We start from the raw sequence: 27,707 nt of genomic DNA, 5'->3' as shown, positions 1-27,707 counted from the left end.
ACAGGAGGGTCTCTACATTATGCATTTTTTTTTTTTTAGGATATATCCATTATGTCAAACTGATTTAGCAGCAACAGCGTGATCTCTTTCCAACCCTCTCCAGGTAACAAGTGTCATAACGTTAAACCATGACTACACAAAAAATTATAATATAATTGCACGAGAGTCAGAGCAGTATAGTTGTTGGACCTTATGCAGAGTGAAGGCTGCAGCTATGCTAGGATTGGCCAGTCTGCGTTCAAAGGCGGGACTTAGAAACAGTCCATTTAAATCATGTCCTTCATGTTGCAGGCAGCGATTCCCCGCCCATGTTTGCTTTGTGAAGCACACTAAGTCACTACCAATCGTCCAGCAGTTGAAACTGATGCCACGTGGCACGGCAGCCAGTTGTATCTCATTTTGGTGGTGTTGTTTATATCATTGTCTGCTGGCATTAGTTTCAGTGTCGGCAAGGCCAGTCTGTGACTCAGCACTTTATGAGAACGACGCGTTGGGTGCGCCGCCTCAGTAATAATAATAATAATTCTGCTGTTTTTTTTGCTTACAAACTCTATGCACAATGGATTCAAATTGAATTCAGTCAAGCTATTCTCCTGGGCTGCTGACATTTAGACTGCAGGCCTCGGGTACCAGATGTCAAAAATATCCCCCAAGCATAACTTTCACAGGGCAAAGCGGCTATCGTCTTTTGTCAGCTCCAATGTCAGAAATGTATATTAAAAACAAATTGAGCGAAGAACACAAAACAGCCGCCATAAACACAAAGCTTTAGATGAAAAGAGGGATGGTCCTTTGTGAGCTCGAGCAGCTCACAAAGGACCATCCCTCTTTTCTCAAATGAAGTTGAGTCGTGCTTCATAAGATTGAGTGTAGCATTTGTACTGCAACGTTGCGGCATCATAGGGAGTTATTCACAAGTTAGTGTTGCCATATCAGCCATTAGAAATTCATTAGAAAGTGCTGAAGTCAACAATAAGTGGCTTTGTCATAACATATGATAGTCAAATGAGAAAAGTTGATTTGATTTTTGAGATTGCAGAATGGAAATATCTGTATTGTTAATTAAGTCAGAACTTATTGTGCACCATTTTTTCTTCTTCCTGTTTTGGCACCCAAAGGCCATGGAATACCTTTCAACTATTATAAACCTCAACGCAGCCAGCCACAGGGGGCAATTGATATTATTTGGCTTCACTTTAGGGGGCCTTTCATGCTGTCCGTCAAGTAAAAAAACTAAAAACTCCATCGTATACATATTGTGTATCGCCTTCATCAACTTTGTTGAAAATATTAAAACTCACTGAAATATAAATATATTTTACAGCTAATCCAAATACACGAACACCATACTGTTGATGTCTTGTGCATCATTTTAGATACACTTACCCACAATTCAGCCTGGAAACACACATCCGTCTGGTAGTGTTTTATAAAATCCCATTGTATTGCGAGGTGTTCTTGCCCCTCCCTTTGGACAAAATGTAAAATTGAACATTCAAGCTTCACAAATGATGGCTATTGGATTGGCTTGTGCCTTATGGGTGCTGTTGTTGTTATTGTCGTACTCCCTGTATATAACCAGTATCTATTGTACGAAGTCTATTTGTGCCATTCTGCCTCTCAGTTGTCTGAAGGGTATTATTTGCAGCAGTGAAACCCTCCTTCACAGTTCAGATGACATGGGCAGTCTTAGCATCAATAGTATTGATGGGGATATGTACCCTTATCTTAGTCTGACAGCAGGAGTGCAGGCATGGGGAAAGGGCAATGGACAAGTGAGTGAATGAGAGAGCGCCATGGTGGGACGATTCATCCTTATTGGAGATGCAATGTTGCCGCACACTTAAACCTTGAGCTAAGCTGTGGTCCGGCTGCCGTATAATACTGAGCTCTCCCCTTTCTCCATTCGGTGTGGCGAGGAGCTTTTATGTCGTGGGAAGCTGCCAAAAGTAGAGTGGAAAGCCTCATTCATAATGAGGAAAGGACACAAGATCCAGTCTCCCCTTCGCCAAGGGTGATATGGATCACTTACAGCTCTTATGAATCTTCCAGCAGATAAAACGCTAAAAAAAGCTGCACATTATGTGCTAGTTTTCCCTGCTGAATGCTTAAAAACCACCAATGACCAATTTAGCGTGAGGGTACCTCAATATCACCACTTTATCTTCTAATCACTCCTTTGTGCTGAAAAAAAAAGTTGAGGAATATGTTCTAGCTTTTTGATGCAGCAAGTACACAGTGGTATGTAAATGTTTGGTAGACCTTAAATATCTTTGCAATTTTCTTTTTTTTTCTTGGCAATCTAAACTCAGATTCAATAGTGTAGTCGATACTCAAGTTTCTTTGTGAAATAAATGTTTGTATTTCATCCAAATCTAACTCTTGTGGTCACAATCTAATTTACTTTGAGGTTTAACAGCTTCCTCATCTAATGATTTCATATTTACATGTAATAACCAGGGGCTCATCCTGAAAAATAACAAGGAGCATTATAATAACACGTTTTTTTTAATGACCTCTGTATGCTACAATTCAGTATCACGCATTACATGCTGTCTCAATTAGATCAGAGTTACACCATTGTCACTGCGGGGTAGAGGGGTGTTGAAAACATTGCAGCATTTATCTCAGTGGCGACTCCTTTGAATCCCATGATTGTGCTCTGAGTCAGAGCAAACTAAATGAGACTGGCTTATCTAGACTGTAAAATCACTGAAACAGTCCCAATTAATAAAATATTCACTACATCAGTGGTGTGGTGGTTTGTTTCTGCCCTTCATGTTACATTGGTAAAATGAGGGCAAGACACTGATGACATGGTGTTTTCATGGAGCAAACAGATTGTGTGGCACAAAGTCGTAATGTCCTCTTTCAGCCTGGTGTCTAGATGCTAATTTTCCCATTCCCTATAGACCATCCGTGCATAACTGAACTGGTCTACTGCAGAAAAATGCGGTGTTTGTTGATCAACCCTGATGCACATGGCAGATGCCCTTTCTAATGGTTTCTCATTGTGGGAACAAAGAATCTCGGCTCCTTCCCCTCATTCGGTCTGTGAATTTGCTGACAAGTGGAAATACAAGATCTCATCAGTGATTGTTGTAACGCTCTTTTCAAGATATGCAGTGATGATTATTAAAAATTCACTAACCTCTACTGATCTACTTCATGAACCATCAATCAACCGCTCCATTACAGAGAAGAGAATGACTCCACAATGGATTTGATAGATTAGTAAATCTCTTTTTTTTTCCAAAGACAACAGCTGTTGTTTGCGTCTCCCTATTAGAACTCCTTTAATTATAGTAGACTCATTGACTTTGTTAAAGAAATCCCTCCTCCCATCCATTTCTATCCATACACACAGTCTCTGCATTTATCAAATTAGTCCAAATTGATAGAATTATAATAGAGGAATGGTTTTTGGATGATTCATATGGATTGTCTTGGCAAAAGAAGCTATTCCTTTAAGGTGTTTAACACTGCTAACATTAGATGTCATTTAACTAGCAGGGAATGAGTGATGGTCCCTGTCCACTTCGGGGGTAACGTTTAAGAGTCATTATTCCACCATTATCATCCCTGCCAATGACTCTAGAGTACTCCTGCCTCCTGTCAGAAGGCTGTCTCCTCTATAATGAACCTTGGCTTTACATTATGAAGCCAAAATGACCGCAGACACAGCCACATTCTGATAAAAGTGGCTGCAGGACAGGGTGGAGGAAATAAATCATAGATGTGGTTAGACATGATAGTTTTACAGCTCTACTCAGTGAAAATGAGAATTGGGTGAAAGTATTTTTTTTTTACTTTTAGTAAAGTTTAGTTTTGGGCTAGATGCAGTTGTTTGAAGGAGATATCTTCAGAGCAATATAAAATAAGCATTAGAGAGAGAATTATGACCTCTTTAACTTCCTTACATTAGCTCTAAATGGCTTATAAATCATAACAAAATCAAAGCAAGTATTTCAATAAAGAATTATGATTTAATATCTAATCATTTGAGTTGTGTGTTTTATACAGATAACCAGAGTAGATGACAATTACAAAGTAAAAGGATAATATTCACATTTTTTGATAGTTTACACTGATTTTAGGGTGGTTGAAACTATTTTTCAGGGTCTCTTATGGTAGTAGAGGGTGAGTCTATTATTGTTATAATCGGATCAGAATTAGAAAAATATTTTGAATTGACCAAGATAATGGCAATCGGTGCATCTCTATATTATACTGCAGTCACTTTGCAAATTAGCAATTCATTTCAATTATCTGTTAAGAGTATTTCTTTGAGGATTCAATTTGTTTAATCAATGAAATGTCAAAACATTTTGAAAATATCCATTACAAATTATGCAACTTCTCAGAAAAGTCGAACATTTTTCAAAATTGGTAGGCTACTTAATGCGTTGTTATTGACTAATTCATAAATGAAACCATTCAGCTCCAATATATGTATGTTTATATATATATAACTGTTCATTCAACATGCAGCTATAACACCAGTGATTCTCAAACCGGCTCCGTTTCCAATGTGTAGTACGATGTACAGTTCATTGTTGCCAGCTGACACATTTAGACACTGGATCAGTGTTAGAGCGTGTGCTAGATTTGTATTACTGTCAATCATGTGGCTTCCTGCTGAGCAGAGTATTCACATTTCATGTTGCACAAAGGACTATTAGCCAAGTGCCTCAGTGCACATGCTGGCGTCCATGCTCTCTTTTTGTGTCAACAACACACACACACACACACACACAGAAACAGTAACACACTCTGGAGAAGTCTTTGTTGCACTCTCCTGGGCCGTTCATGCAAAAAGCTACATTCTACTATTTCTCTTGCACTCTCTTCCTTGTTCTACTTTTCCACAGTGCGTCTTGCTCCAGCTTGGCCGGGTGGAATTCCTGCTTCCCGCTCCTCCTCATCGTGTTATTTAGTTGCCCCTGTACTCATGATTTACAGAGCCTTAATGCACTCCTGTGCTTGCAAGTCAGTAGTTGAAATCTTCATTTGTCACTTTAATAGTCCTCCTACTCTGTCATCCATGCTCACGCACACACACACACATACATACACAACCATTTTCCAGTATGGCTCCATTCACAGAACCCCCCACCCCCCTCTCTCCCCCTCCCCACCCCTCCTTCTCAGGCTTCCCACTTCATCCCTAATGCCTTTTTCTCCAAAACCACCCTCCTTCTTTCCTACTTCTGCTTCACGCCTTCCTCCGGTATCACGGTGGATTTAATTTAAGGGTGTCTTACTTGTATGTGTTTGTTTCTATGTCTTGGACTCGTGCTGTGTCCTTGTGCTGCATTTTTGCAGACATCGAGGTAGACTTTATAATTAAGTGGCATTATGAAACGCAGCGAGGAAACGTTTAATTGCTGTTTTGAACAATATGCTCAGCTCTTTATGCTAAAATTATAAGAGCCCCGCTGTGTGACAAATGGTGACTTGAATTTTCAAGGCAGCGTTTTCAGTGGCCTGTCCTGTGCCACATGTGAAATTAGACAATCCCTGTAGTAGATGATTATGCAGCTCCTAACAGACATAGAGTCCTAAAATTAAATGCAAATTTAATATTCATTAAAATGGTTTTGCATTTCAGATTCACATCACTTTCCCTTTTTTTTCTTTTTGCATATTCCGGTGTTTTGCATCTTGTAGCCTCAGAGAGGCAAAATACAATACGAGAAGCGTAGATCAAGACTGTGTAGGGTCAACAATTCTGAATGTGTATTTTCTTTCTCCTCTGAGAGTAACATAAGACTTGGTTTCAACGGAGAAATGTTATAATATTGTGTAATAATTCTGTTTTCGAAGAAATCTATCCGGTGAAAAACTGCCTGATGTGATGCACAATTAGTTTTGGCTTGTGTTAAACCTAGGGATGTCAAACATGTAATTATCTTTTTTCTGCAGATTAATGTTTTAAATGCACTTGAAAACCAACTGTAGTAAAAACAACAACAAAAGAAAAACACACTTTTACAATACACATAACTGTATTAAAGATACTATCTTTACTGTACACTTAACATAGAGTGGCTTTGGTATGAAATGTCTCTTTATGTAATTGATCAACTGTCAGATCATTTGAAGAGTAAATAAGTGCCTGATCACTTCATATTCAAATCTCTCTTTAAATATTTACCACCACTCGGATAGAACAGCTATTCTCGTCAACTTCAGACATAATGGATGGCATTTTCGTCTTAGATTTTTTGGGGCATTTTGTTCCAGCAGACATGCTGACCTGCCTTAAGAGGATTGTAAGCAGATTTGGCCAGAATTACATGTGTAAATATAAAACGTTGGGGTGTTAAGACCTAGCACAGACATGACAAGTACAATATGTGTCTGAATCTGAGTTGGTTGACAGATATTCGCCATATGCTCATAAAAGAGAGCATGTGAAGGATTTGTGGGACGGTATTTAGCTTTGACTCATGGAAGGCATCGTTATGCATCAAACTTTCTGCATTCAGCTAAAATATTCCTGCTTTTTAATTATGACTTTGCTGTTCTGTGCTTTTGGCTGACAACCACAGCAACTCCTGTAGCTCTCTGAATTATGTGCCGTTTTCAAGTGACTGTTGACTTAAGCAGGCATCTGTGCTTTAATCAGCTGTCTCATTTTAGTCTGGGGACAAGGATTAGACTCAACCAAACCAAATCGCTCATCTACACATTAAAATACAAGTTCAGTAGCAGGTCCCTCCTCTCTGTGATCTGTCCTCTGATTGCAGAGGCTCAGATTTAATCCTAAGTAGGATACACAAAGAATCATCTTCAATTTTTAAAACCAGTTGAGCACATTTTCTTTAAAAATGTACGGCGCTCATAAAAAATGAATGATTTTTTAAATCAAACTATTGTTGGAATTGATCAGTTTGACCATATTTTAATTTATTCCTTTTTCACTTCCCTTTCCCCAACCTTGTTTTTCTCCATATATCTCCTTTTCTTTCTTCCTCCTCTGTCCTTATCTGTATGTCCCTTTCTTCTCTTTCTGTCCTTTTGCTTCATCCACCCTTTCTCCGTTTACTCTTTCTCCGGTCCAGCATGTGAGCTGATGAACCAGGGCATCCTCGCTCTGGTCACGTCCACGGGCTGCGCAGCCGCAAGTGCCCTGCAGTCTCTGACGGATTCGATGCACATTCCCCACCTCTTCATCCAGAGGAACGGGGATGGCACGCCCCGTGCTGCCTGCCATCTCAACCCCAGCCCAGACGGAGAGAGCTACACCCTGGCCGCCCGTCCACCTGTTCGGATCAACGACGTCCTGCTCACCCTCATCTCGGAACTCCACTGGCAGAAGTTCATCATCTTCTATGAGAGCGACTACGGTGAGTTAAAACGTGTGAGAGTCCCATACACATGATGTTTGTATGTAAGATCATTTCAGCTCTTTCATCTAAATGTTAATGCTCCAAAACCAATAGGCATATTAACACTTCCTATGCTGGAGTAGGAACTGAGAAAAAACTCACACACACACACACACACACACTGCTGAAAAATAAATCAAAGTTCCACAGACATTGTTGGGAAAAACACAAATCTCATTGCCACATTCACCATATGTAGCATTCTCGTGGAGAGACCAGTCTGAGCCTAATTGGCTCATTTGTGGCACCAGAGAGTGATGGTGTCCCAGTAGGACTTTATATATTTTCAGATGTTCTCCATTCCTGTTTCATTTTTCTCGCAATGACCCCCCCCCCCCACCACACACACACACACACCTTTCATGACCCAGATTTGGCAATAGGCAAAGGACTGTGGACCGAGGAGTAAGAAAGATGAAGAGAATGTATCGCTGCATTGGCGTTTCTCAGAAGTTAATTTGCCGCTGTTGGCGAGTCGTTTTACTACTTGGAAGAGTGCAATCTAGAGAAGAGCGTAAATCTGTTTATTTTTACCAGTACAGAGGCCACAGGTTGATGAAGAGGATAGTAAAGCAAGCCTCCAAGGGAATACAGACACCTACTGACCCCACACACGTTTCCAGCCGATGGCCAATCACAGTGCTCCATGTGAATGTACTGTATGTTACATGCTGTTTCACATTTACAGAGATTTGTCCTTCGGTTTCTTTTGACATTGATACTCTTAGTCTAGTAAGTGACACCTCAGCATTGAGTAGAATCTTTCTGTCCAACTAATGAGTGAGCGGTCTGTCTGACTACCTGGCTCTCTGTCTGTCTGACAGTGGCGGCGCCAGAGTATTTTTTCTGGTTCAACTATGGTGGGGCTAACTCATACGGCGGTGGGGCTCAAATCAATGCCAGAATTTCAATGTGAATATACAACAACACCCAGTGGCGCCGCCAGCCGGAATCCAGTACGCACTGTCACTGTTTTTGAAGGTGAAAAAAAAATTGATGGTGCTGAACCGGGGCCGGATTGGAAGATTCAGCGGGCTGGATATTTAAATTATGCAAATCAGCGGGTGACACCAAACAAAGTCTGACCAAGCAAGTCAGAGCTTTTCTTTCTCTCACACAGTGACCTGGAGAGACGCAGCCGCATTTGAGTGGACGATCGCGCGTGTGTGCGCAATTACATGCATAGCATGTGTTGGCCCCTCTCCACTACACAATACAGCTCGGCTCTAGTCTCGTCACCTCTCTGCTGCTGAGCACTGTGGGCCGAGCCGATGCATGTCTCTCCCCCCGGGCCGGCAGAGTTATCATACCGTACTGTGCGTGTGTGTCCAAGCGTGTGTGTGCGTGCGTGGAGTGCTCACAAGCGTGCGCTTGTGTTTAGGGCGGGGATGGAGGGCACAAAAAAATATTTGCACCGGGGCCTATCACCATGATATAAACTACTGATTTCACTGATACTGAAAACATTAGATTTTGTCTTAAAAAAGTATTTTTCCTTTTGTTGTTGTATTTGCCGTTTCTGCGCGTACATTGAAATTGAATCCTGGCGGTGCCGCTGACAACACCCTCCCACAGCTATAAACACGCACACACGGTGAGAGAGAGAGAGACAGAGACAGCGAAACGTGAATAGTTACGTTAACAGCCGGGACCCGAGTGGTCATCTTCCCCTGCAGGTGTCAACGGTGTGTCCGTAGTTTTATCCAACACGCCCGCCACCGCCATCTGTTGTTCCGTCCGACGACGTTTAAAAACAAATTTATCCATGATAAATTTTGACCAGCTTACTAACGTTAACTTAACGTGAGTGACTTTAAGCCGCTACGCTAACTGCTAGAGCCAGGTAGCTTACAAACTAGTAGCCTACTGTCTCTGTGTCGAGCATACACTAAAAGCGGGCTCACATGAGTGACGTTGACGTGCGGACAGTACAGTCTGTTAATGAACCCAGATCAGTGACAGTTAATCGCAGCTGCCTGAATGCCGTTACGACGTGACGTGGTGGTGCTGTTGGACTCCGCACTTTTCTTGGTTATTTTGTTGTTGTTTTTTTCTTGGTGGTTTTATGGTAGGGCTAATGGTAGGGCTAACACAATTCTTGATGGGGCTATAGCCCAACCAAGCCCCATCCTGGCGCCGCCACTGCTGTCTGATCACCTGGCTCTCTGTCTGTCTGACTACCTGGCTCTCTGTCTGTCTGACTACCTGGCTCTCTGTCTGTCTGACTAGATTTGTTGGTATCTATCTGGCTTCTTTCTTTTTCACTAGCTCTCTGACAGTCGTCATCTTCCTCTTCTTGTTTCACTGTGGCCGACCCCCACCTTATTGCTGCATTACCACCATGTACTGCTAGAGTGGATATGACAATAGACTTCAATCTAAATCCCTTAAAAAAAAAACTTTGCCAAACACTAACACCCCAAGCTATATTTTATCCTCCATGCTTCCTCGCTATATTTTCCAGTCACTCTTGCACCATATCCCTGCAATACCATCATATCCTATAAAATCCCTGTGTCCTTTAAAAAAGTGAATAGTACTTTAACATGTGCTCTCTCACCCATGTTCAGTCATCCTACTGATGTGCTTTTTCATATATCCGTATATATCCGTACCCCCTATAACTCAGAACTATGGGCTCCACTGGCTCCTCTTCCTTCACTCAAACAGGCCTGTGTGGTGTTTCCCTGATTATATCATTTATATCTATCTTAGACATGTATATAATCCATAATTTACATTTCTTATATTAATGACAATGATTTGACTTTTGTAAAACAAATAATTTCCATTCTTGTTTGCTACTTTTGCCATGTTAGGGAAGCTTAGCTGGCTACATTTCTTTGAGGGGATATTACAGTATAGTGATATAAAGCAACTGGGAGCTTATCTCATAATTTCAAAGTAGCTCACCCAACACTGCTAGTAACTTGTCACATTTAGTTGTTTTCCCCCAGATTTGACATTTGACCTCTGCTTCACTGACACTAATTAGCATTTCTATATTTAGCTTCTTTAAAGCCCTCTTTGCCAACTCTTTGATTTCCCATCCCCCTACTTGTGGTGGAACACTGACATTAAAGTTGACCTCCCTGATTTACTATCACTGTGACCTAGTTGTTTTCCATCCATCGTAGTGCAACCAACAATGCCAGCATCTCCACTGTGTAAACTCTCACTTCTCTTGATTACAATTCTGTGTGTTATTACCTCCCATCATATCACTCCTGTCTCAGATTTATTAGCACCATCTTCATAAATCGTAAAATCACTATACTGGTACACATCTACAGAGCCATCACCAGTAAACTCCTGAAGGGCTTATCCTCAGATCCAACACTCCCACACATGGTATAGTGTACACAGGTATATTAACGGCTGCCGAATTTAACAACTTTTCCAGGGAATTTTAGAAGGCGTCCTAAATTTTCCAAAACTTGTCAAGCTTGTTTTTTGGGAAATAACTTTTTCAGTGCCAGATACAAAGTCATTACATTCAAAGTCACAACCTCCTTAATTACAACAGCATTTCTAATTGCCATTTGGACCTGTGGGGCAGGTCCTGGTGATGCAGGTCCTGGTGATGCAGGTCCTGGTGATGCTTTCGAAGCTCTGAAACAATCTCAGTGCCTGAATCCCATCCAATTTCCTGGCTGCTGATCAATGAGCTATACTGTCGACATCCAGCACGGATCTTATCAAGGCCATGTACATTTGTGCTTTTCCTTGTGGAAAAAGGCCGTTTGAGTTTTTTTCTACTGAAAACCTACCTCCCATAATCATGACCTCCACAACCACCTCAGCAGCTGCTCATTGTACTTCTCTGATTGCATGCTCCATCCTCCTTCCTTGTTGCCACAAGGGCCCAGCATCCACAGAGACCTACAGTATCTACATCTTCTGGCCCCTTTTCAAAAGACATTGTTGATCATAACCATATAAAGTAGCTGGCTCGTCATGCTGCCTAGACATGAGCCATCAACCGTATACTGGTTTGACAAATCTGACCCACTCCGTACTTCCGATTTTTACGATTTTTCTTCCACAGAAAAGGTCTTTCATCCAGCTCCTTTTCTTACTCGAAAGATATGCTGTCTGACTGTCTGTCTTGTTTTCCATCCATCCATCTGCATTTTAAGGAGTTTTCAATCTCCCCCTGGTGCAACACAGTTCCATTCAATGAGTCATATCCTATCAGAAACTCCTTATGTATAACATCTCACTCCAGCACAGTGCATTACAGCCTTAAATTGCAAGTCCTGTGAGAGGGAACCTATGTCCAATGCATGAGGGCTCTGTGTAACAAGGCACTGTTGGTGAGAAATAATGGATGGAAATAGTCGTTCTTACAAAATAGCCCTTTTTTCCCCAAGTCTGCTAAATTAGGTCTTGCAAAGTCGGCACCATTGACATCTGTGCTTGTGTTACACTGCTTAACTCTGCACTCGTTAAATTAAGGAATGTAGCGGCTAATTAGAATCCTCATCACAGAACAGTCAAAATACCCATGGTGCCTGCCTTGCAGCAGTAATACAGTGACCCTCACCACTGCCTAGAGAGGAAAGTGCCGTCTGTAAATCGGTGTTGCCACTTAGTATTTAAAGACGTAGAGACAATGTTGAATTCTTGCCTAGGATATATGAGCAGCTGCAGCCGGTTTTATTTAGATTATGTATTTGTGTACAGTGTTTATGCTCTCAGACATGAGTTGAGTTGGGTTTACTTCTCTACTAGGAGCGGGCATTGTTGAACAAATGCAATGTTGCTACAATTTAGGAAACAATACTTTTAACATGTTTTTTCTGCAAATTAAAAAAATCTACAAAAGAAGCCATAGTTCTCAAATCTTAGATGCAGCCCAAATACAAGCATTCATAGAATATCTTCTCCTCAGCAAAACAGTGTAATATTGTTATTGTGTGTTCATTGTATGTTCATTGTTTTCAGTTCAACATATCACAAATGTGACATTTGGATGCCAGCATTTGAGGCTTTTACGGACATATTTCTGTTCATACATCAAAGGACCGAGGCTCAATAACGGCGGCTGTACACCCACATCGGTGCTGGCAGTTGGTCTGACTGATTAGTCACATTTTCAGTTTTAGTTGTGTTAAAAAAACATCCTGTGGATTTGCAGAGGTAGCCGCAGTATATCCACCTAAAAGAGACATAAAGGTGTTGTTCTTTAGCATGTGCAGCAGGATTAACAGGCGAGTCAGGAAGTTGTCAGTGTGTACACACTCACACAGTCCCGGGGAGAGATCCAATCAAACAAAATGAAAAACACTTCTGTGAATCACTCTACCATTTTGTTTGAGGAAAAAACTGTCCAAAAATCCACATTTGATTAATTAATTTATTAGAGGGCTAACGGTCTACTGTTCCTGTGGATTAAGATCAAAACAAAAACAGTTACTTTCCATCAGAATAGATCTTCATGTGTTTTTTCTTTATTAAAACACTTAAAATGTGCTGAATGTGTACAGTTATTTACAGTTTCTTCAACAGATGCATTGTAAAGATAAATACTTGTGTAGTGTTTTTCTTTTATTTAGTAACTTGCTTTTCTTTTGTTTAACAATAATCACTATAACACAGGGCTATATATATATATATATATATATATATATATATATATATATATATATATATCAGTGTTTCCCACACATTGACGAGACTATGGTGCACCGCATCGATTTAGGACGACATAGTCTCAATCTTCGCCCAAAATTATTTTATCAAGGCAAAAGGACTTAACTAGCGGCTCTAATGATAGGCCTAAACAGGAGGGCAGCAGCGCTTATTATAAGGGGGAATCCTCGTGGCTGGTTTGGCTCATCAACGTTCTGTTTCCCCCGTTGCGATGGCAAGGCGTATTTTATCTCCGTCCCCGCCCACATCGCATCGCCTGTCCTGGCCACATTCCGCTAGAACACATTCACATTCCATTGACAGTTGTCGCTCAGAGATGGGCGAGTGGCGACGTATATGAACAGGGCTTGAGTCAAAACCAAAACACCAAGGAAGGCTGAGGAATAGTCACCCACTTATATTTATAATAATGATAATAGTCATAATAAACTAATAGTATAAAGGCTCAGCACTGTGTTTTAGTCATTTTTGTTTTCATCTTTTCTTGAATGCTTAAACTCCTCAACCCCATTAATATGTCAACATTTGTATCAGTACCAGCAGTTTGTAAGAAATTGGTCAAATTGATCTATGAATCTATTCAAAATGTATATATATACACTGCTATATATATATATATATATATATATATATATATATATATATATATATATAGCAGTGTTTCCCGTGTGTGTGTGTGTGTGTGTGTGTGTGTGTGTGTGTATATATTACCATGTCTAACATCTCTCATTGCGAACTGTTCAGAGACATCTTTGTTCCTCAATCATTGCTGAACCTTCATAAGTACAGACTTTGGCAGACAGGTGTTGAACACCCCATCACTTGTAACTCACCTTGTCAGATCAGTGAAAATCAAAGAGAAATGAGATTATGTATTTTAACTCGCAGCACGGGCCTCAGATCAGCTTCTTAGTTTGATCTTGTCAATGCCTTCTCTTCCTCTCTATACGTTGAACATGAAAAGGACAAGTACAATATTGTGTCATCCCCATGAAGTTCCTTTCATGGTATCTGTCACATTCTCCTCTCCGAAGTTTCACGTACGGAACTTTTTGTGTAGAAATGCCTACTTGGATTTATGTTCTATTTGTCATGTAAATGTATTACTTGCGGAGTTTACACAGGTAATTCTTTGGTTTCAGCAAGAACGTCTAAAGATTATTGGCAAGGCACTCATGATTTCACAACCAACAGACCAAAACTGAAAGATATTGATTTTACAATAATATAAGACAAAGAAATCTAGAAGAAAAACAAAAGACTGTTTGAATATGGAATTTCATTTCCATAACATTTTTACCTGATACTGACTTCAATTAATTCTGAGAAATGTTCTGAACTGATGTTACAGTACATTCATATTTTGGACAAGAAGTCCACACTGCCATTGCATCCCCCCCAGCCCTAATCATATTTGCTGATTGACTGCGACTATGACAAGACACTGTCCTGATGTGTTATCATCAGAACGCTCAGTCTGTGTCGTTTGATATATCTGCCTGGAAAGTCAGTGTTTGATTCTATCAGAGATCAGAAAGATCATCACATTCAATTAGTTTTTAAATCTGATATTTAAAACTCAAACCAAAAATGAAAGACTGACGGAATGTTTCAAAAGGACATTTAATTTACAGATTCATTAGAAGCGTAATTGCACTACCAAAGGCCATCTTTATTGAACATGAAACAGCAGGGGGAACTGACGGATTCCTGAATGTCGTGGGATAAGGCCGAGTTTTGCCACGCTGCTGTGTCATCAGTTTGCTGATGGTGTGTTAGTCTATAAAGCAAAGGCTAGAAAAGATGGAGCACCTCCTTTAACATAAGTCAGATATCACGCTGTAGCTCTACGTACAAATAATTGCCCAAAACACCATCTATATATCTCACTCATCCAGACAATATTTATTTTATTTAATCATGTTTCTTCAATTCCTTGTTTTTTGAACAGCCGGCTTCCTTGACCTGGCAACGTATCTCATTGCGATGTGTCAGGCAAGGTGATTCATTCTTCATTCGGTCTTCAGCGATGTATCAGTTGCATAAAAGGCCCATTATGTAAACAACTTCCAAGACTTCGCCTCTTCTGGTTCCATTCGTCATTGTACATTTTCAACACATTATTTAATTCTCTGTTATGAGAGAGCATCTTCCATAATAAAAGTAACAGAAATAACCTTATTCGTGTGCTGGAGGGAGCTGGCTTTGTTTTAACTGCAATACATCCTTATCCTTCAGGCAAATAAGAGAGAACACAATTATGTGATGACCCTTTAACAGCCCATAGCGAAACAAAGGACCCTTCACACATACATATTTCTTTCTCATCAGCAACATTTTTTTTTATAGCCAACTCTGCTTTGCTTTCTTCAAACAGGGCTGCCCTCTTGACAACTCTGAAGGGTAGGCAAATGCCTCGGATTTCATTTGAAAAGGACAAAATAGACCCAGAGCATGTCAAGGTCATAAAGTTCATCCCTCCCACTGAAAAACAAACTTCTTAATGAAAAATGCTTGAACACTGTGGGCATAATTCTCAAACTGATCAGTGTCCAGATATCAAATTAAACTCTCATACACATACAATTATTGGCTGTTTTTTTTTTCTGTTGCCTGCAATGAAATGACATCGTCTGAACCTGTAGTTGTGGGTTGAGTTCCTGCAGTGAAACAAAAAGATGTGGGTTATTTCAATTCATTTTAAATCTGACCATGACCTCTCCTCTCCCCTTGTTTTACCAACCATGTCTTTTCAATAGACACCGTTCAGCAGGATGGCTGCAAATTGTCGTGACATGCTTTGATCTAAATCAGACACAACATGCCTTCCTGTGTGACCCACACCTTCTCAGAGTACCGAAAAGACAGTGATGTCACCTCTCTTTACAATCGTCCCTGAACAAATCCAAAATGATTTAACCAAAATTGCTGTACTATAGTGATGCTAACCTGATTGGAAATGATGTCAGAGTAACTGTGTATATTATGTCAGAATATACAGAGGGCAATGTACGTCAGATGGTGGTGTCTCGACATGTTTTGCCATGAAATTGCCCCCTCTGGATGAATTGTAACATTATAGCCCATTTTTTCACTTGCCAATTAGCGGCATCATCAGCTCAACATTTTAATTTGTCTCAAGTTTTGGTTCATGGCTAAATACCTGTCCTGCACACTACCTTGCTAAACTAGCTGGTACATCAGCTGGTAACATTGATTGTATGTTCACCTGCAGCTCATTAGCAGTGTCATTGTGAGCACGCCAGCATGCTGACACAAGCATTTGGCTCAAAGCACTGCTGTGCCAAAGTACAGCCTCATAGTGCCGATAGCATGGCTGTGGACGATTTGTATCCCTTGAAAGGTTTGCAATATGTTATCTGTATGCCTTTTGTAAATGCCATTTAGGTTGCACTTACATTGTGCTCTCAGTTGTGTGCGTGTAAAAGAAAGCCGTATTGATTCGGTTTGGGAGGGGGGACATTGGGTTAACTATCTGCAAACAAAAGCTTTTGTAAAATCGACTCACAATTTTATAATAACAAGGAGAGCATAAGTGGCGACCGAGGCGCGATTATCGGAAATCTTAAAGGTTTGTTTTCTTGAGCAGCAGTAGGCTCCTTGGCAGGTCTGTCTGAGTAAACCTGCACTTAGTAATGACTATGAAGCAGCTATATCCATCTCTGCCACCCCGTGGTGACTGGCTCTGTTAGAGCAGGAGAGAATTAGGCTGGGATTAGGTGTGAGATTGATGTAGTTGCTTTTGGTCCCATGTAGAAGGTGGTTCCTTATGCAGAAAGGGCATTTATAACACAGGCAGGACAAACACAGAGGATATAACACTGCCAACTAACCTGCCAGGTGACTTCACAGGGTGCGAACACACAGGTGATCTGCTTTCATAAGAATAGAGGAGAGGAAAGAAAAGAAAGAAAGGTGGGTTCAAAGGAAAGGAAGAGAAACCATACAAATATGTATACTACTGTATAAACATACCAGTTGGGGAATGGCTCTGATAGCTCTCTTTGTTAAATCTCATCTGGAAAGGTTCACCAAGAACTATAAAGAAAATGTCCATCGCAACACCGTAGGAAATTGTAATATGCAGATGTTGCACTCAGGTATTGCTGCATTATTCTCCTCATGGGTTGATTACCAGTTGGAAATGAATAATTAAATCTTGCATGCATGACCACACAGAAAGGAACTTAACCTTTTTATGGAAGGTTAAAACAATTGGTAAGCCTTCATTTGCATAGTTTGTGTTGATGCTCAACAATTTGCTGACAAAAAGTAGAAAAAGTCTCAATTTTCTGAATCCCAATGGATTATTTTAACCCCAAACCTGACCTAATTTAAAATCGATAAATAAGTCAAATTTACTTGAAATTTGACCTTACAGTCTTGTGCAGGGATGATTTTTCTGTTTTTATTTATTTGTGCATTATCATCCCATTTTTATTATTCAATTTGTTGCATTCTGGTCTCCCATCTAAGCACACAGCATCCCAAAAGTGTGCCAGTCACACTTGGTTACACAGTAGGGCCATTTATTTTATTCTATACCCAAACTTGCAGGATGGCGCTGCCAAAAATGCATTCATTGGACAGGATCTTTGAGACCATTCACCAAGCCTGGACTGAGAAAAATAATTGAGTCTGTGACTGTATAACTTAACACACTCTGCACATTCAGACCAAACTGTTTTGACTGGAACCATTTTGTTGTTTGTGTGTGTATGTATATAAATATATATCATTTTTCATTTAAAACATGGCATCAGCTCAGGCAGCTAAATGTCTCTGTTTGTTTCAAAGGATATGAAATGGTCCATACCTTGACATGCTATAAGCTAGCACCTAGGTTTTCTTCCACACTAACCTTGTCCCTTCCTCTGCAAAATTAACTTTGTGGCTTTTGTGAAAATCTCCATCTCTCTCATCTTCATCCGCTCTCTCTTGGCCTCACATTTCTCTTTTTTTTTTAATTCCCTATAATTATATGATGGGCAGAGATCCTAACATGAGATTAAAATCAGGCGAACTGGAGTTACAGATCTGAATGGAACGACCTTGTGTTGCATATCTTCGAATTATCTGTTTCATTCAGAATTTTATCTCTGCCCTAATTCTAGGAGTTGGCGGCCAGTCTGGAGCTGCCTTTCACAACACTAAGGGCCTTTTGAACAGTTGTGCTTTGCATGGTGTGAGAACATAGGATTTCTTCCACCTCGTGTTTTTCCACTGCGGGCGTTGGTTTGTCTCCAGAGCCCATTTCCTGATGCATTATGTACAAATCACAGATCGACAGACAAAGACTGAATGTGTTATGCTCTCGTATCCACATCGACCACATGTTAGCCCTGCTGTATAATTCTCGCATCCATGCCATCAGATATACAGTATTTTGTTTTCCTTTTATCCAGGTAGTCAATATCCCCATATTTACCTAAAAATACATTGTTAACTGTTGTAGTGTATAATAAAAATAGCTTTAATTGCACTTGTGGCAAATCATAACACATTCAGCACCAGATGCACTTCTGATATACCCCCCAAAACCCATATTACATATATTTAACTGATTTTATTGTCACTAGTAAAACAGTGATTGCTTTAATTGACTCATCTGGATTTTGCGTAAACACAGGCTGATAGCATGGCCATTTTCTTAGGGCTTTACTGCTTGGATTGCAACACAGCTTGACAGCTCAGTAAAAAACCTCTGAGCCCTTTGATCATGAGATGCTCATTTCTGCATCGCTTCAATCCTAGAGGGAGTCTCGCTTTACATACAACACGAGTAAGATAGAGCTGAGAGCGATGAAGGATGTTAGAGCAACTTCATCCTTCTCAGTCTACCTCCATCTTTCTTTCCTGTCCTTCCCAAACAGATACGTCTAAGAGAGGACAGAGTACTGGGGTGACGATCTAGGCAGAGGGGTTGCACTGGGGTCTGTGGGGTAGAGAGAGTGGGCCCTTCAACAATGTCTTGATTCAGATGCCACTTACGAAATATGCCTGTTTAAAAAGGACCTCATATTAAATTTAAATTGGTGCCATAGGCTATATATTCCCTATATAAAGTCAAATACAGATATCCAAAGATGATTGATTTAGTAGTTATTATAGTATAGTTATTGTGCGATGTCAATTCTCTATTTGATCATGTGAAGAGTTGATACAATTGGTCGGGTGTGCTTCAGAATTGCCGCTGACTGAGTAGGTTGCCATGTTGAGAGAGAGAAGGATGCTGATACATGAGGGGAAGATGAAGGGTTAAGTTTTGATATCTGAAACTTTCAGAAGCAGATTTGTGTTCAGAAATGATGCTCGGGTAAACATGTCCAGAAATCAGACCTTTAATTCCACGTTAATCCTCTTTTCTGCAGCCCTGACCATGGCTGACACGGTTGCCCCGTGGAAAAGCCTGCTATGGGTTTGGAACGCTGGCTTTGAAGTCCGATGTTTCTATCGGGGTCCTAGAGAAGTTATCGCATGGTAGCTTTCCCTTGACACCTCTTTGGATTAAAAACCCAGTTTGTTTGTTGCAGTATGTTTCTTCTATTTCCCATTTGGGAGATACATGGTTTTCAGCCACAAGCAGGGCCGGCCTAAGCCTTCATGGGGCCCTGAGCAGGATTTGCTTCAGGGCCCTCCCCCTTCTCCATGGCGCCAATAATACTATTGATCATTTGCACACCCACTAATGATCTAACACACACACACATGTGCTTATTCTTCAATAAAAAAATAATAAATATGAATGTAAAAAGAAATGCTTTTGGTTTACAAGAAAATGCAACATGCAAGACAAAAGTGCAAACATCAATAATCAAATAACTTGTAACAGTAATCTACCTCCTTAACAGTACCATTTTCTAATTGTATTTAAAAAATAATACAAAGTAAAACAAAAAAATTTAAATACTAAGTTAAAACTTAAATAATAATGAGCACAGCAACCAATTACAAGATAACATGGAAAAATGTAAAAGCTGAATTATTTCTTCTTAAAGATTTTTTTTTTAAACCTTTATTTAACCAGGTTTGTCCCATTGAGATGTATGTTGCATTGGAAGTTTAAACGTTGTGAAGGTTCATCTAATTTATGCAGGTTGTACAACGTCCATCCATGTTAAGACTCTCGTAGGCATCCTGCTGTAAATAATAATGTTGACGAAGCCTCTTGGATCGGTTATAAAATCTCTTCAACTCCACATGTTAATTTGTGCTCATGAGTCATCACAGATGTACAGAAGTTTTACACTCCTTTAACCTCTGGGTTTTGTATCATATGGCTCACACTGAAGAACAGAATCTACTTTAAGTCAGATTATATGTTTAGTACATAGTCAATATTGCCATGTTATCTGCAGCTGAATACAGAAAATAAAGTATCTCAAATTAATTCCAATAGTCCAGTCAAGGGACAGGAGGGAAGGAACTATGATTAACTTACAAATTGTGTTGGTGCGCTAACACAAGGAGGGGTTACTCAGAGGTTGAGCTTTTGCCCATTGTATTCAAAGCAACACCACCGAGGGTAACTGTTTCAATTTGGAGACAAAGAAAAAACAAAGAGGTGTGTGTGTGTGAGTGTGTTTGGAAGGGAGAGAGTTTTCGAAGAGTGCTGCAGTAAGAGTTTGGCGAGGCTTCAAAAATGATGAATGATTTAATTTCATGTTTTGTTCTGCCCTTTGAACATTTTTATTCTGGGAGATTTTTTTGTTATCCCTAAAAATAAATTGCAATATAACAAACGGCAGGAAAAATCGAAGAATGCATCTAATTCTTTATGATTTGCTCCATATAGTACTTAGTCATATTGCTGTCTCACTTTGCCCAGAGCTCCAGAGCTCTAGACTGCGCAACGGGAGATACCAATATGTTGCTTGACTGCTCAGACGAAGACAAGGGCTTTCATATTAGCCTAATTTCCAGTGTTTGCCCCGAGCATCTAAAAACTATATGCCATATCGCCTCAAATAAGGACCACACACCCCTACATATATTATAGATGTGTGTGTGTGTGTGTGTGTGTGTGTGTGTGTTTCGTGCATTTATGCTGCTATATATGTTTGAGCCAGTTTGCCCGTTTTTATCCCTCGGTATATCATCTGTTCTGACTTGATGACCCAACAAACCCCCAGAGATGCAACAGGGGAAAACCCATCCATCCATTTTTACACACACACACACACACATTGTGGATACAGTAAGGGGTCTGGCCCTAGTGATTTTGCCTAACCTCTCTTCAACAGTGCGGTATGTCTTGGCTCACGCTGGCCTGCTGCTCCTATTGTGACGGCTGGAATTGTTGCGCTCATTGTGAGCCCTATGTTGCACATCACCTATACTTTGTGTGTACAGGCTTCTTTTAAGTGGTTTCCTGTATAGTGTGACACACACACACACACTTGGATCTCTTGGGACAGCAACACCTGCCTGCAGTTTCATATCCTGTAAACCCCAGGAAACAGAAAGACAGGAGTGCTTGCTGTGTTTTGTCACGCTTCAGATCAGGAGCAAAGAACAAAACCTGCCTTGAAGCGCCTTGAACAAAGCCTGAAAATAGTGTGCAGGTGCTGAAATTACAGGCTGTTCCCACAATTCTTAGGAAAGTCTTCAGGAATACGGTATTATAAAACATCACAGCTGCCTAAAGTGTTTTGAATTTTCTGTCCGTTTATGTCCACAAATGTTTACATCAACCTAAAAGCTGTCATTCTTTCCCCTTCAGACATCCGGGGTTTGCAGACTTTCATGGACCAGTCGTCTCGTCTAGGTCTGGATGTTTCCTTGCAGAGGGTCGACCGCAACGTCAGCAGAGTCTTCACTGACCTGTTCAACACGATGCGCACCGAGGAGCTCAACCGGTACCGGGACACTCTGCGCCGGGCCGTGTTGCTCATGAGCCCTCGAGGTGCACAGGTGTTCATCCACCAGGTAGGCTACATTCAAGACCTTTCTTAATCAAGGGATCGGCACTACAGTCAAAGAGACAAGGGAAGGGTCTGACAGAAAACATGTATAAAAGTAAAACTGATGACTCCTGAAGGGAAGCATTTTTGCCTGGCACCTGCAACTTCTCACTAAGCCCACACTTGTTTACCTTCATTGGTTAAAGCTGACGGAAAGAGATGCAACTCCCCGTCTCAACTGTGTGGAGTTCTGACCTAAAGCAGATGGCAGAGATCAGACTGTGTGTGTGTTGCCTTCGATATTGATTTGGCCAGAAGAAAAACACATTTCAGATGCCAATATTCTTCATCAAATGTTACAAATATATCTCTCGATAGTAAACGAAAAAAAAATATTTCAGTCTTCACTGCACTGCCAATATAGGGAGTTTTGTTTACTGCACACGTCCACAGCATTAAACATATCCCCAGGCAAAATTCAAACAAAGTCAAAGTCCTAGCCACAGGTGATTTGCATCTTCCTTCTCTTTCTCAGCTTTTACTAGGGCTGCAATTAACAACTATGTTAATAGGTAATTCATCTGTTGTTTATAACTTAAATTAATCATATATATTAAAAATATTATGACCATCACAATGATGAAATTAATTCACAACTAGATCAATTTAAACAATTAGTTGTTGCAGCTCATACTATCCTGGAATCTACCTTCTCCTCCATTTGCTCTTTACACATCATGTGTGCCAATTAGGCTACAGCAGACAGAATCATGGGAACGTGTAGGAGTAAATGCCAACTCCAACTTTAGCGCACATCTTTCCCTCTTTCATCTCCCCTTGCTCCATTCAAGTTCATTCATTAATCAGATTCCCTTTCCTATAAACGGCTCATAAGAGCTGCCGTGCCCATGACTTACATAAATTCCAGTAAACTAAAAGTAATTGGGTTGGATGTTATGTTAACAAGGATCACATTTCTATATGGTCTCCTCTCGAAGGGCAGACAGAAGTGTACGGTGTTCCTTGAACCGTATGCAGGAGTTTTACTTTATTATAACCACTGGGTCAAACCATGTTGAATCATTTTGCACTGTAGATGTTTGGCATGATTGACGAACCATCTGGTGTGGCATTGACAGTGTTGGGAACAGTGAAAATATGGCAACATTAAAGTGACCCGAGTGTCTTGTTCTGCCCAGTAAACGCGGTCTGACACTTCATCTTCTGCACGTCTACAAGGACAGTGAAACACTGATAAATCATTGATCAAATTGGACCTCAAATACAGGACAGTAGACAAGGGGTTGTTAAAATGCAAATGTTGTATATATATAAAGGTTACACCACCTATTTAACAGGAAGCTCTCCAATATGTCTTTTCAATGAGATGATATAAGATTTATTTACCTTGAGAAGGTATTTTCTCTTGGTGGAAAATAATTTCACAATTCTTTTCATTTCACTTGCTATGGAATAAAGACTTAACTTAAGCTCTGTATACTTATCCATCTTACTCAGTGAAGATACATTTGTATTGGAGTATAGATGGAAGGAACTAAAAGAAAAAACAACATATAATGATAGATTGAAATGCTTTACAAAAGGGATATAAAATACATGCCCAGATTGTGTTATGTTATTGCATTGTAAGCCCAATTACATTGAAGAATCACTGGAGGATAAGAGTGAATCCTCCTGGGACATTTGATATTACCATGCTGCTTTTTGACAACTCAAAGCCCTTTTTCCTTCATGTCAACATCCACACACACGCACCCATTCATACAATCATGAAGGTGCCGGCAGCTCATCGGGATCTAATCTGAAAGCTTATACTCACACAACTTCCTAGGCGTCATTAACACATTTTTGCAACTCAACTCACACCTATTGTGGCAAATTTCGGAAGCAAGTGCCTTGCCCATAGACATTCCGCCAATGCGGACTGGAGGAGGCGAGGATCAATTATTCACCTAAACTGCGATGTGAGTGCAGTGCAGAGTGGCGGCTGTTAGCTAGCCAACACTGGGACTCATGTGCACTAACATGCACAAGCCGTAGGACTGGCTACGGAAACGCAGCTCAGAAAAACACACTACATCCCTGCATAGCAAATACTTGTTTGTAACTCTGTTGCTCTGAATTTTTTATTTAGTCTTCTGAATGTTTTATACTATACCTATATACTATATACTTTATACCATAGAAAATGTAGAAAAAGGCAGTGAACAGTGAACATTTAGCCTCTGTTAAAGGCTTCACTATTAATCGGAACATGAAGGACTTACTGTATAGGCATTCAGTTTCAAAATAAATTCTTCTTTGATCTATCCCTCTACTCCAATTAACTGCTTTACTACCCACACACACAGAGACTGCTGTGGACATCTTTTTACATCTACAAGTAAACCAGGTGTGTTCCTTACAATACAATTAACATGAGGCATCTTGAAGCGCAGAACCCAAATCCTGCTGTGAATATGTTAATGTCTGAGAAGTGGAGATTTGTTAAGTCATCAAAGCTACATTAATACCTTGATGCTGTTACTGTTGTCACAGAGTGTACACACAGCCACTAGATACTGGGGAGAAAATGTAAATATGCTAATATCTGAATGGAGAATGATGATGATGCCTCGGAGGGTAAAGTACTCATGGAGTGTCTCAGCACGAGAGGAGAAAAGTAAAGTTGCCATGGTGACGAGAATTCGACAGAATGCTGGAGTGAAAATTCAGCACAGGCGACAAATCTGTTGTTTTTTTCCCCTGATGTAAATGTTAAGAAATGTGGTTAATTAATAGGATTGATGGTACTAGTGGTCTTGACAATTTGCACAAGGCGTGACAGAATGCATTAAGGAATGGTTAAGTATTTTTCATGAAACTATCCAAAGTTGATCAACTATAGCAGCAGTGCTGCTTACCGCAGAGACATGCCTACTTATCCCTCTCCAAGGTTGAGTGGGGTCAGGGAAATGTGGATGGATGAAAGAGAGGCACCATTGTCAGGCAGGCAGTTCATGAAAGGAGTCTTATAGCTGGTCAGGTCTTGTATTTCTTCCACTTTGTGCTGTACCCTCCTACAATCTTGCCTCAGGGCACGGGTGAGGTCAGTCAAGTCAAGGAACCCAACCCAATGTGGCTCTTTTCAATTCTAAAGAACCTACACAATCCAGATTGTCATAGCTGGATAAGTTGAAAAGAGCAACTAGCTTCTCGGTGGTGGTGCAGGAGGAAAGGGCATTGGAGACGTGAAGGGAGAAATTGTTGGGAGAAATTTGCGGGTGGCGGGAGTTGGACTGAGAAGTGAAGGGGACAAGAAGGCAGACGTAAACACAAGGGGTAGTGTATGACCTTTCGGATATGTGTCTGCAGCAGATTGAACAAGATTAAAAGAGTCCACCAAGCATAAAACCCCCTTGACCATGGGGTTTAGATGGGCAACAGATGTGAATGTCAAAATCTCTGAAAACATTTTATCAAAACGCTTGGCAGTGAATGACAGGAGATCAGGCGTCGACCTCTGTGTCTGAGAAGTAAGCCAAAGCAAAGCTACTTTAAACTAGCATTCCTATTAATAGCCAGCAGGGGGCGACTCACCTGGCTGACTTGATGTATTACCTCTGTAAACATTAATTCATTAATTAATTGTAAAATGTTTAGTCACCTAAAATGTCTTATTCAGAGTTCAGAGTTCTGTTGTACTTAGCTCCACCCTTTTGTGTAGGAGATCAGAAAACTCTTGAGTGAAGTTACTGTTGCATTTAGAGCGATGCATACCTATGGGTAGCTGGAGTAGGTGAGGTTGGCTGGATACTGGAAGTGACAGGGAGTGGACATGTGGTAAAATGTACAATAATTATGCCATATTATTACAGGAGCTGAGACCTTTTTGGGTAGATGCTGCCCACCTGGAAAAAGGCTGGACATTTCATTCAGAGGTTAAAATTAAATAAAATACACATTATGGATAGAACAGTTAGGCCAGGTGTGGCCCTTGTTGAGTCGAGGGATGGGACCGGAGATGATAAATCGTTATTCGTGGTCCATGAGTGAATCAATGGGGTTTGCTTAAATCAAGTTTTTTTTTTTAGAGGACTGGGAAAGTCACTGCAGCTGAAATGGATGACATGGATCTGAGCGTGGGGTAGAGGTAAGATCTTAAGCCCGAGCCCGAGCCCGAGCCCGACCCGACCCGAATTTCGGGTCGGGTCGGGTATAAAATGTCAATCATTACGTTCGGGTCGGGTCGGGCCGGGCTTCTCTCTCGCTGACTTTTTTTTTATTTTTTATTTTTTTATTTTTTTATTTTTTATTTTTTAATATATGTTTATAGAAATGTGTAAACGATGTGTGGAGAATAAGATACTAAACTGAGGAATACTTGTTATAAAATAAATAATTAGGGGAAAAAAAACAGAGAGGGCGCTGTAATTGCTATTTAACTAAACGGGACAGGAGCCGCAGCACAGACATCCACCCCGTCACTAGCCATGTTTCCATCCAAAGTGATTCGAATTACTGGGAAATGCGCATTAAAAGAAATTCGAATCATGTGTGTTTCCATCAAAAGAACGGACTTTGGTGAAAACTACAGATTCGCGCGAGTTTTCTAAGTCACGCGAGATTTTCCGCGGGTTGGCATGGCAACCAGCCTGTAAACATTCCGTCGTCTTCCTGCCGGTGACACCGGCTGGACCGGCCGGTGCTTGGGTGAGGTGCATGGGCTTTTCACACAGCCTTGTGGGCACAAGTGGCCCGAGTTCGGCCGTGTTCAGCTGTCTGTCTCCCGGCTGGTTTGCGTGCTGCGCGTCTTGGCGTTTCGCGTTCGACGGAGAGTCCGCCTGTGTGGACTCGCGTGGGGCTGGGCGGGCCGGTGTTTGACCGATGTCCGAGGGCTTTTCAGCAAGCTCTGACGGTGAGAGTCCCGACAGTTCGGCGTGGTTGAGGTCTCTATTTAAATGTCAAACACCGGAAGCAGTCGGGGTGAAAGTGCGCTACGTCACACTTGATTCGCATACAGCTGTTTCCATCCCATTCGAATCAACCAAAACCCGGCCATAGCGAGCGTATTTCATTTTGTGCGAATCAGGGGATTTTAATGCGAATCACGGCGTTTCCATCATCATTTTCCGATGCGATACATCTAGATGCGCATCTAAACAGCTGATGGAAACGCACCTATTGCTCTTCTTTGTCTCTCTGCGCGCTCTCTCTCTCTCTGCGCGCTCTCTCTCTCTCCCTCTCCCCGTCTCTCTCTGCGCTCTCTCTCTCTCCCTCTCCCCGTCTCTCTCTCTCTCTCTCTCTCTCTCTCTCTCTCTCTCTCTCTCTCTCTCTCTCTCTCTCTCTCTTAAAGTGCCGCGCTAGATTCTTAAGGACGTACTCTGAGTCCTCACAAATAAAATATGAAATTTCGGGTTTGGTTCGGGCTCGGGCCTGCAAATCAAGTTAATTGCTCGGGTTCGGGCCGGGTCGGGCTTTAATCCCGCGGGCCTGGGTCGGGTCGGGCTGGATTTTTTAGGCCCGATCTTACCTCTAGCGTGGGGATGTCCGACCAGGACGCTTGTAATATTTTCCAGGATATCGGAGACTTTAGCGGCTGGAAAATAAAAAAAAAACATTTTACTTATTCCTCTGTAAGGTCAAGTGCAGGTCAGGGGAAACTGTCTCTACGCATTAAGCAGATAAAAGAGAGGCATCCTTGTCAGGCCAGCAGTACATCAAAGGATTATTA

The 27,707-nt window shown here is 41.0% G+C and overlaps 1 protein-coding gene across 2 annotated transcripts in view; it reads left to right on the top strand.

The window, feature by feature from the left end:
* The window catches only part of grid1a (glutamate receptor, ionotropic, delta 1a), a 215,644-nt gene that overhangs the window by 126,750 nt on the left and 61,187 nt on the right, over positions 1-27,707 (top strand). For both annotated transcript variants that reach the window (XM_084020808.1, XM_084020809.1), the window contains exons 3-4: positions 7,068-7,352; positions 21,793-21,998. In XM_084020808.1, the coding sequence (XP_083876934.1) occupies positions 7,068-7,352; positions 21,793-21,998 (491 nt within the window). The remainder of the gene's footprint in view (positions 1-7,067; positions 7,353-21,792; positions 21,999-27,707) is intronic.

The sequence above is a fragment of the Eutrigla gurnardus genome (assembly GCF_963514095.1).
Source record: "Eutrigla gurnardus genome assembly, chromosome: 11".
NCBI lineage: Eukaryota > Metazoa > Chordata > Actinopteri > Perciformes > Triglidae > Eutrigla > Eutrigla gurnardus.
The sequence above is the reverse complement of the archived record's forward strand: the minus strand, read 5'-3'. Positions and strand labels throughout refer to the sequence as shown.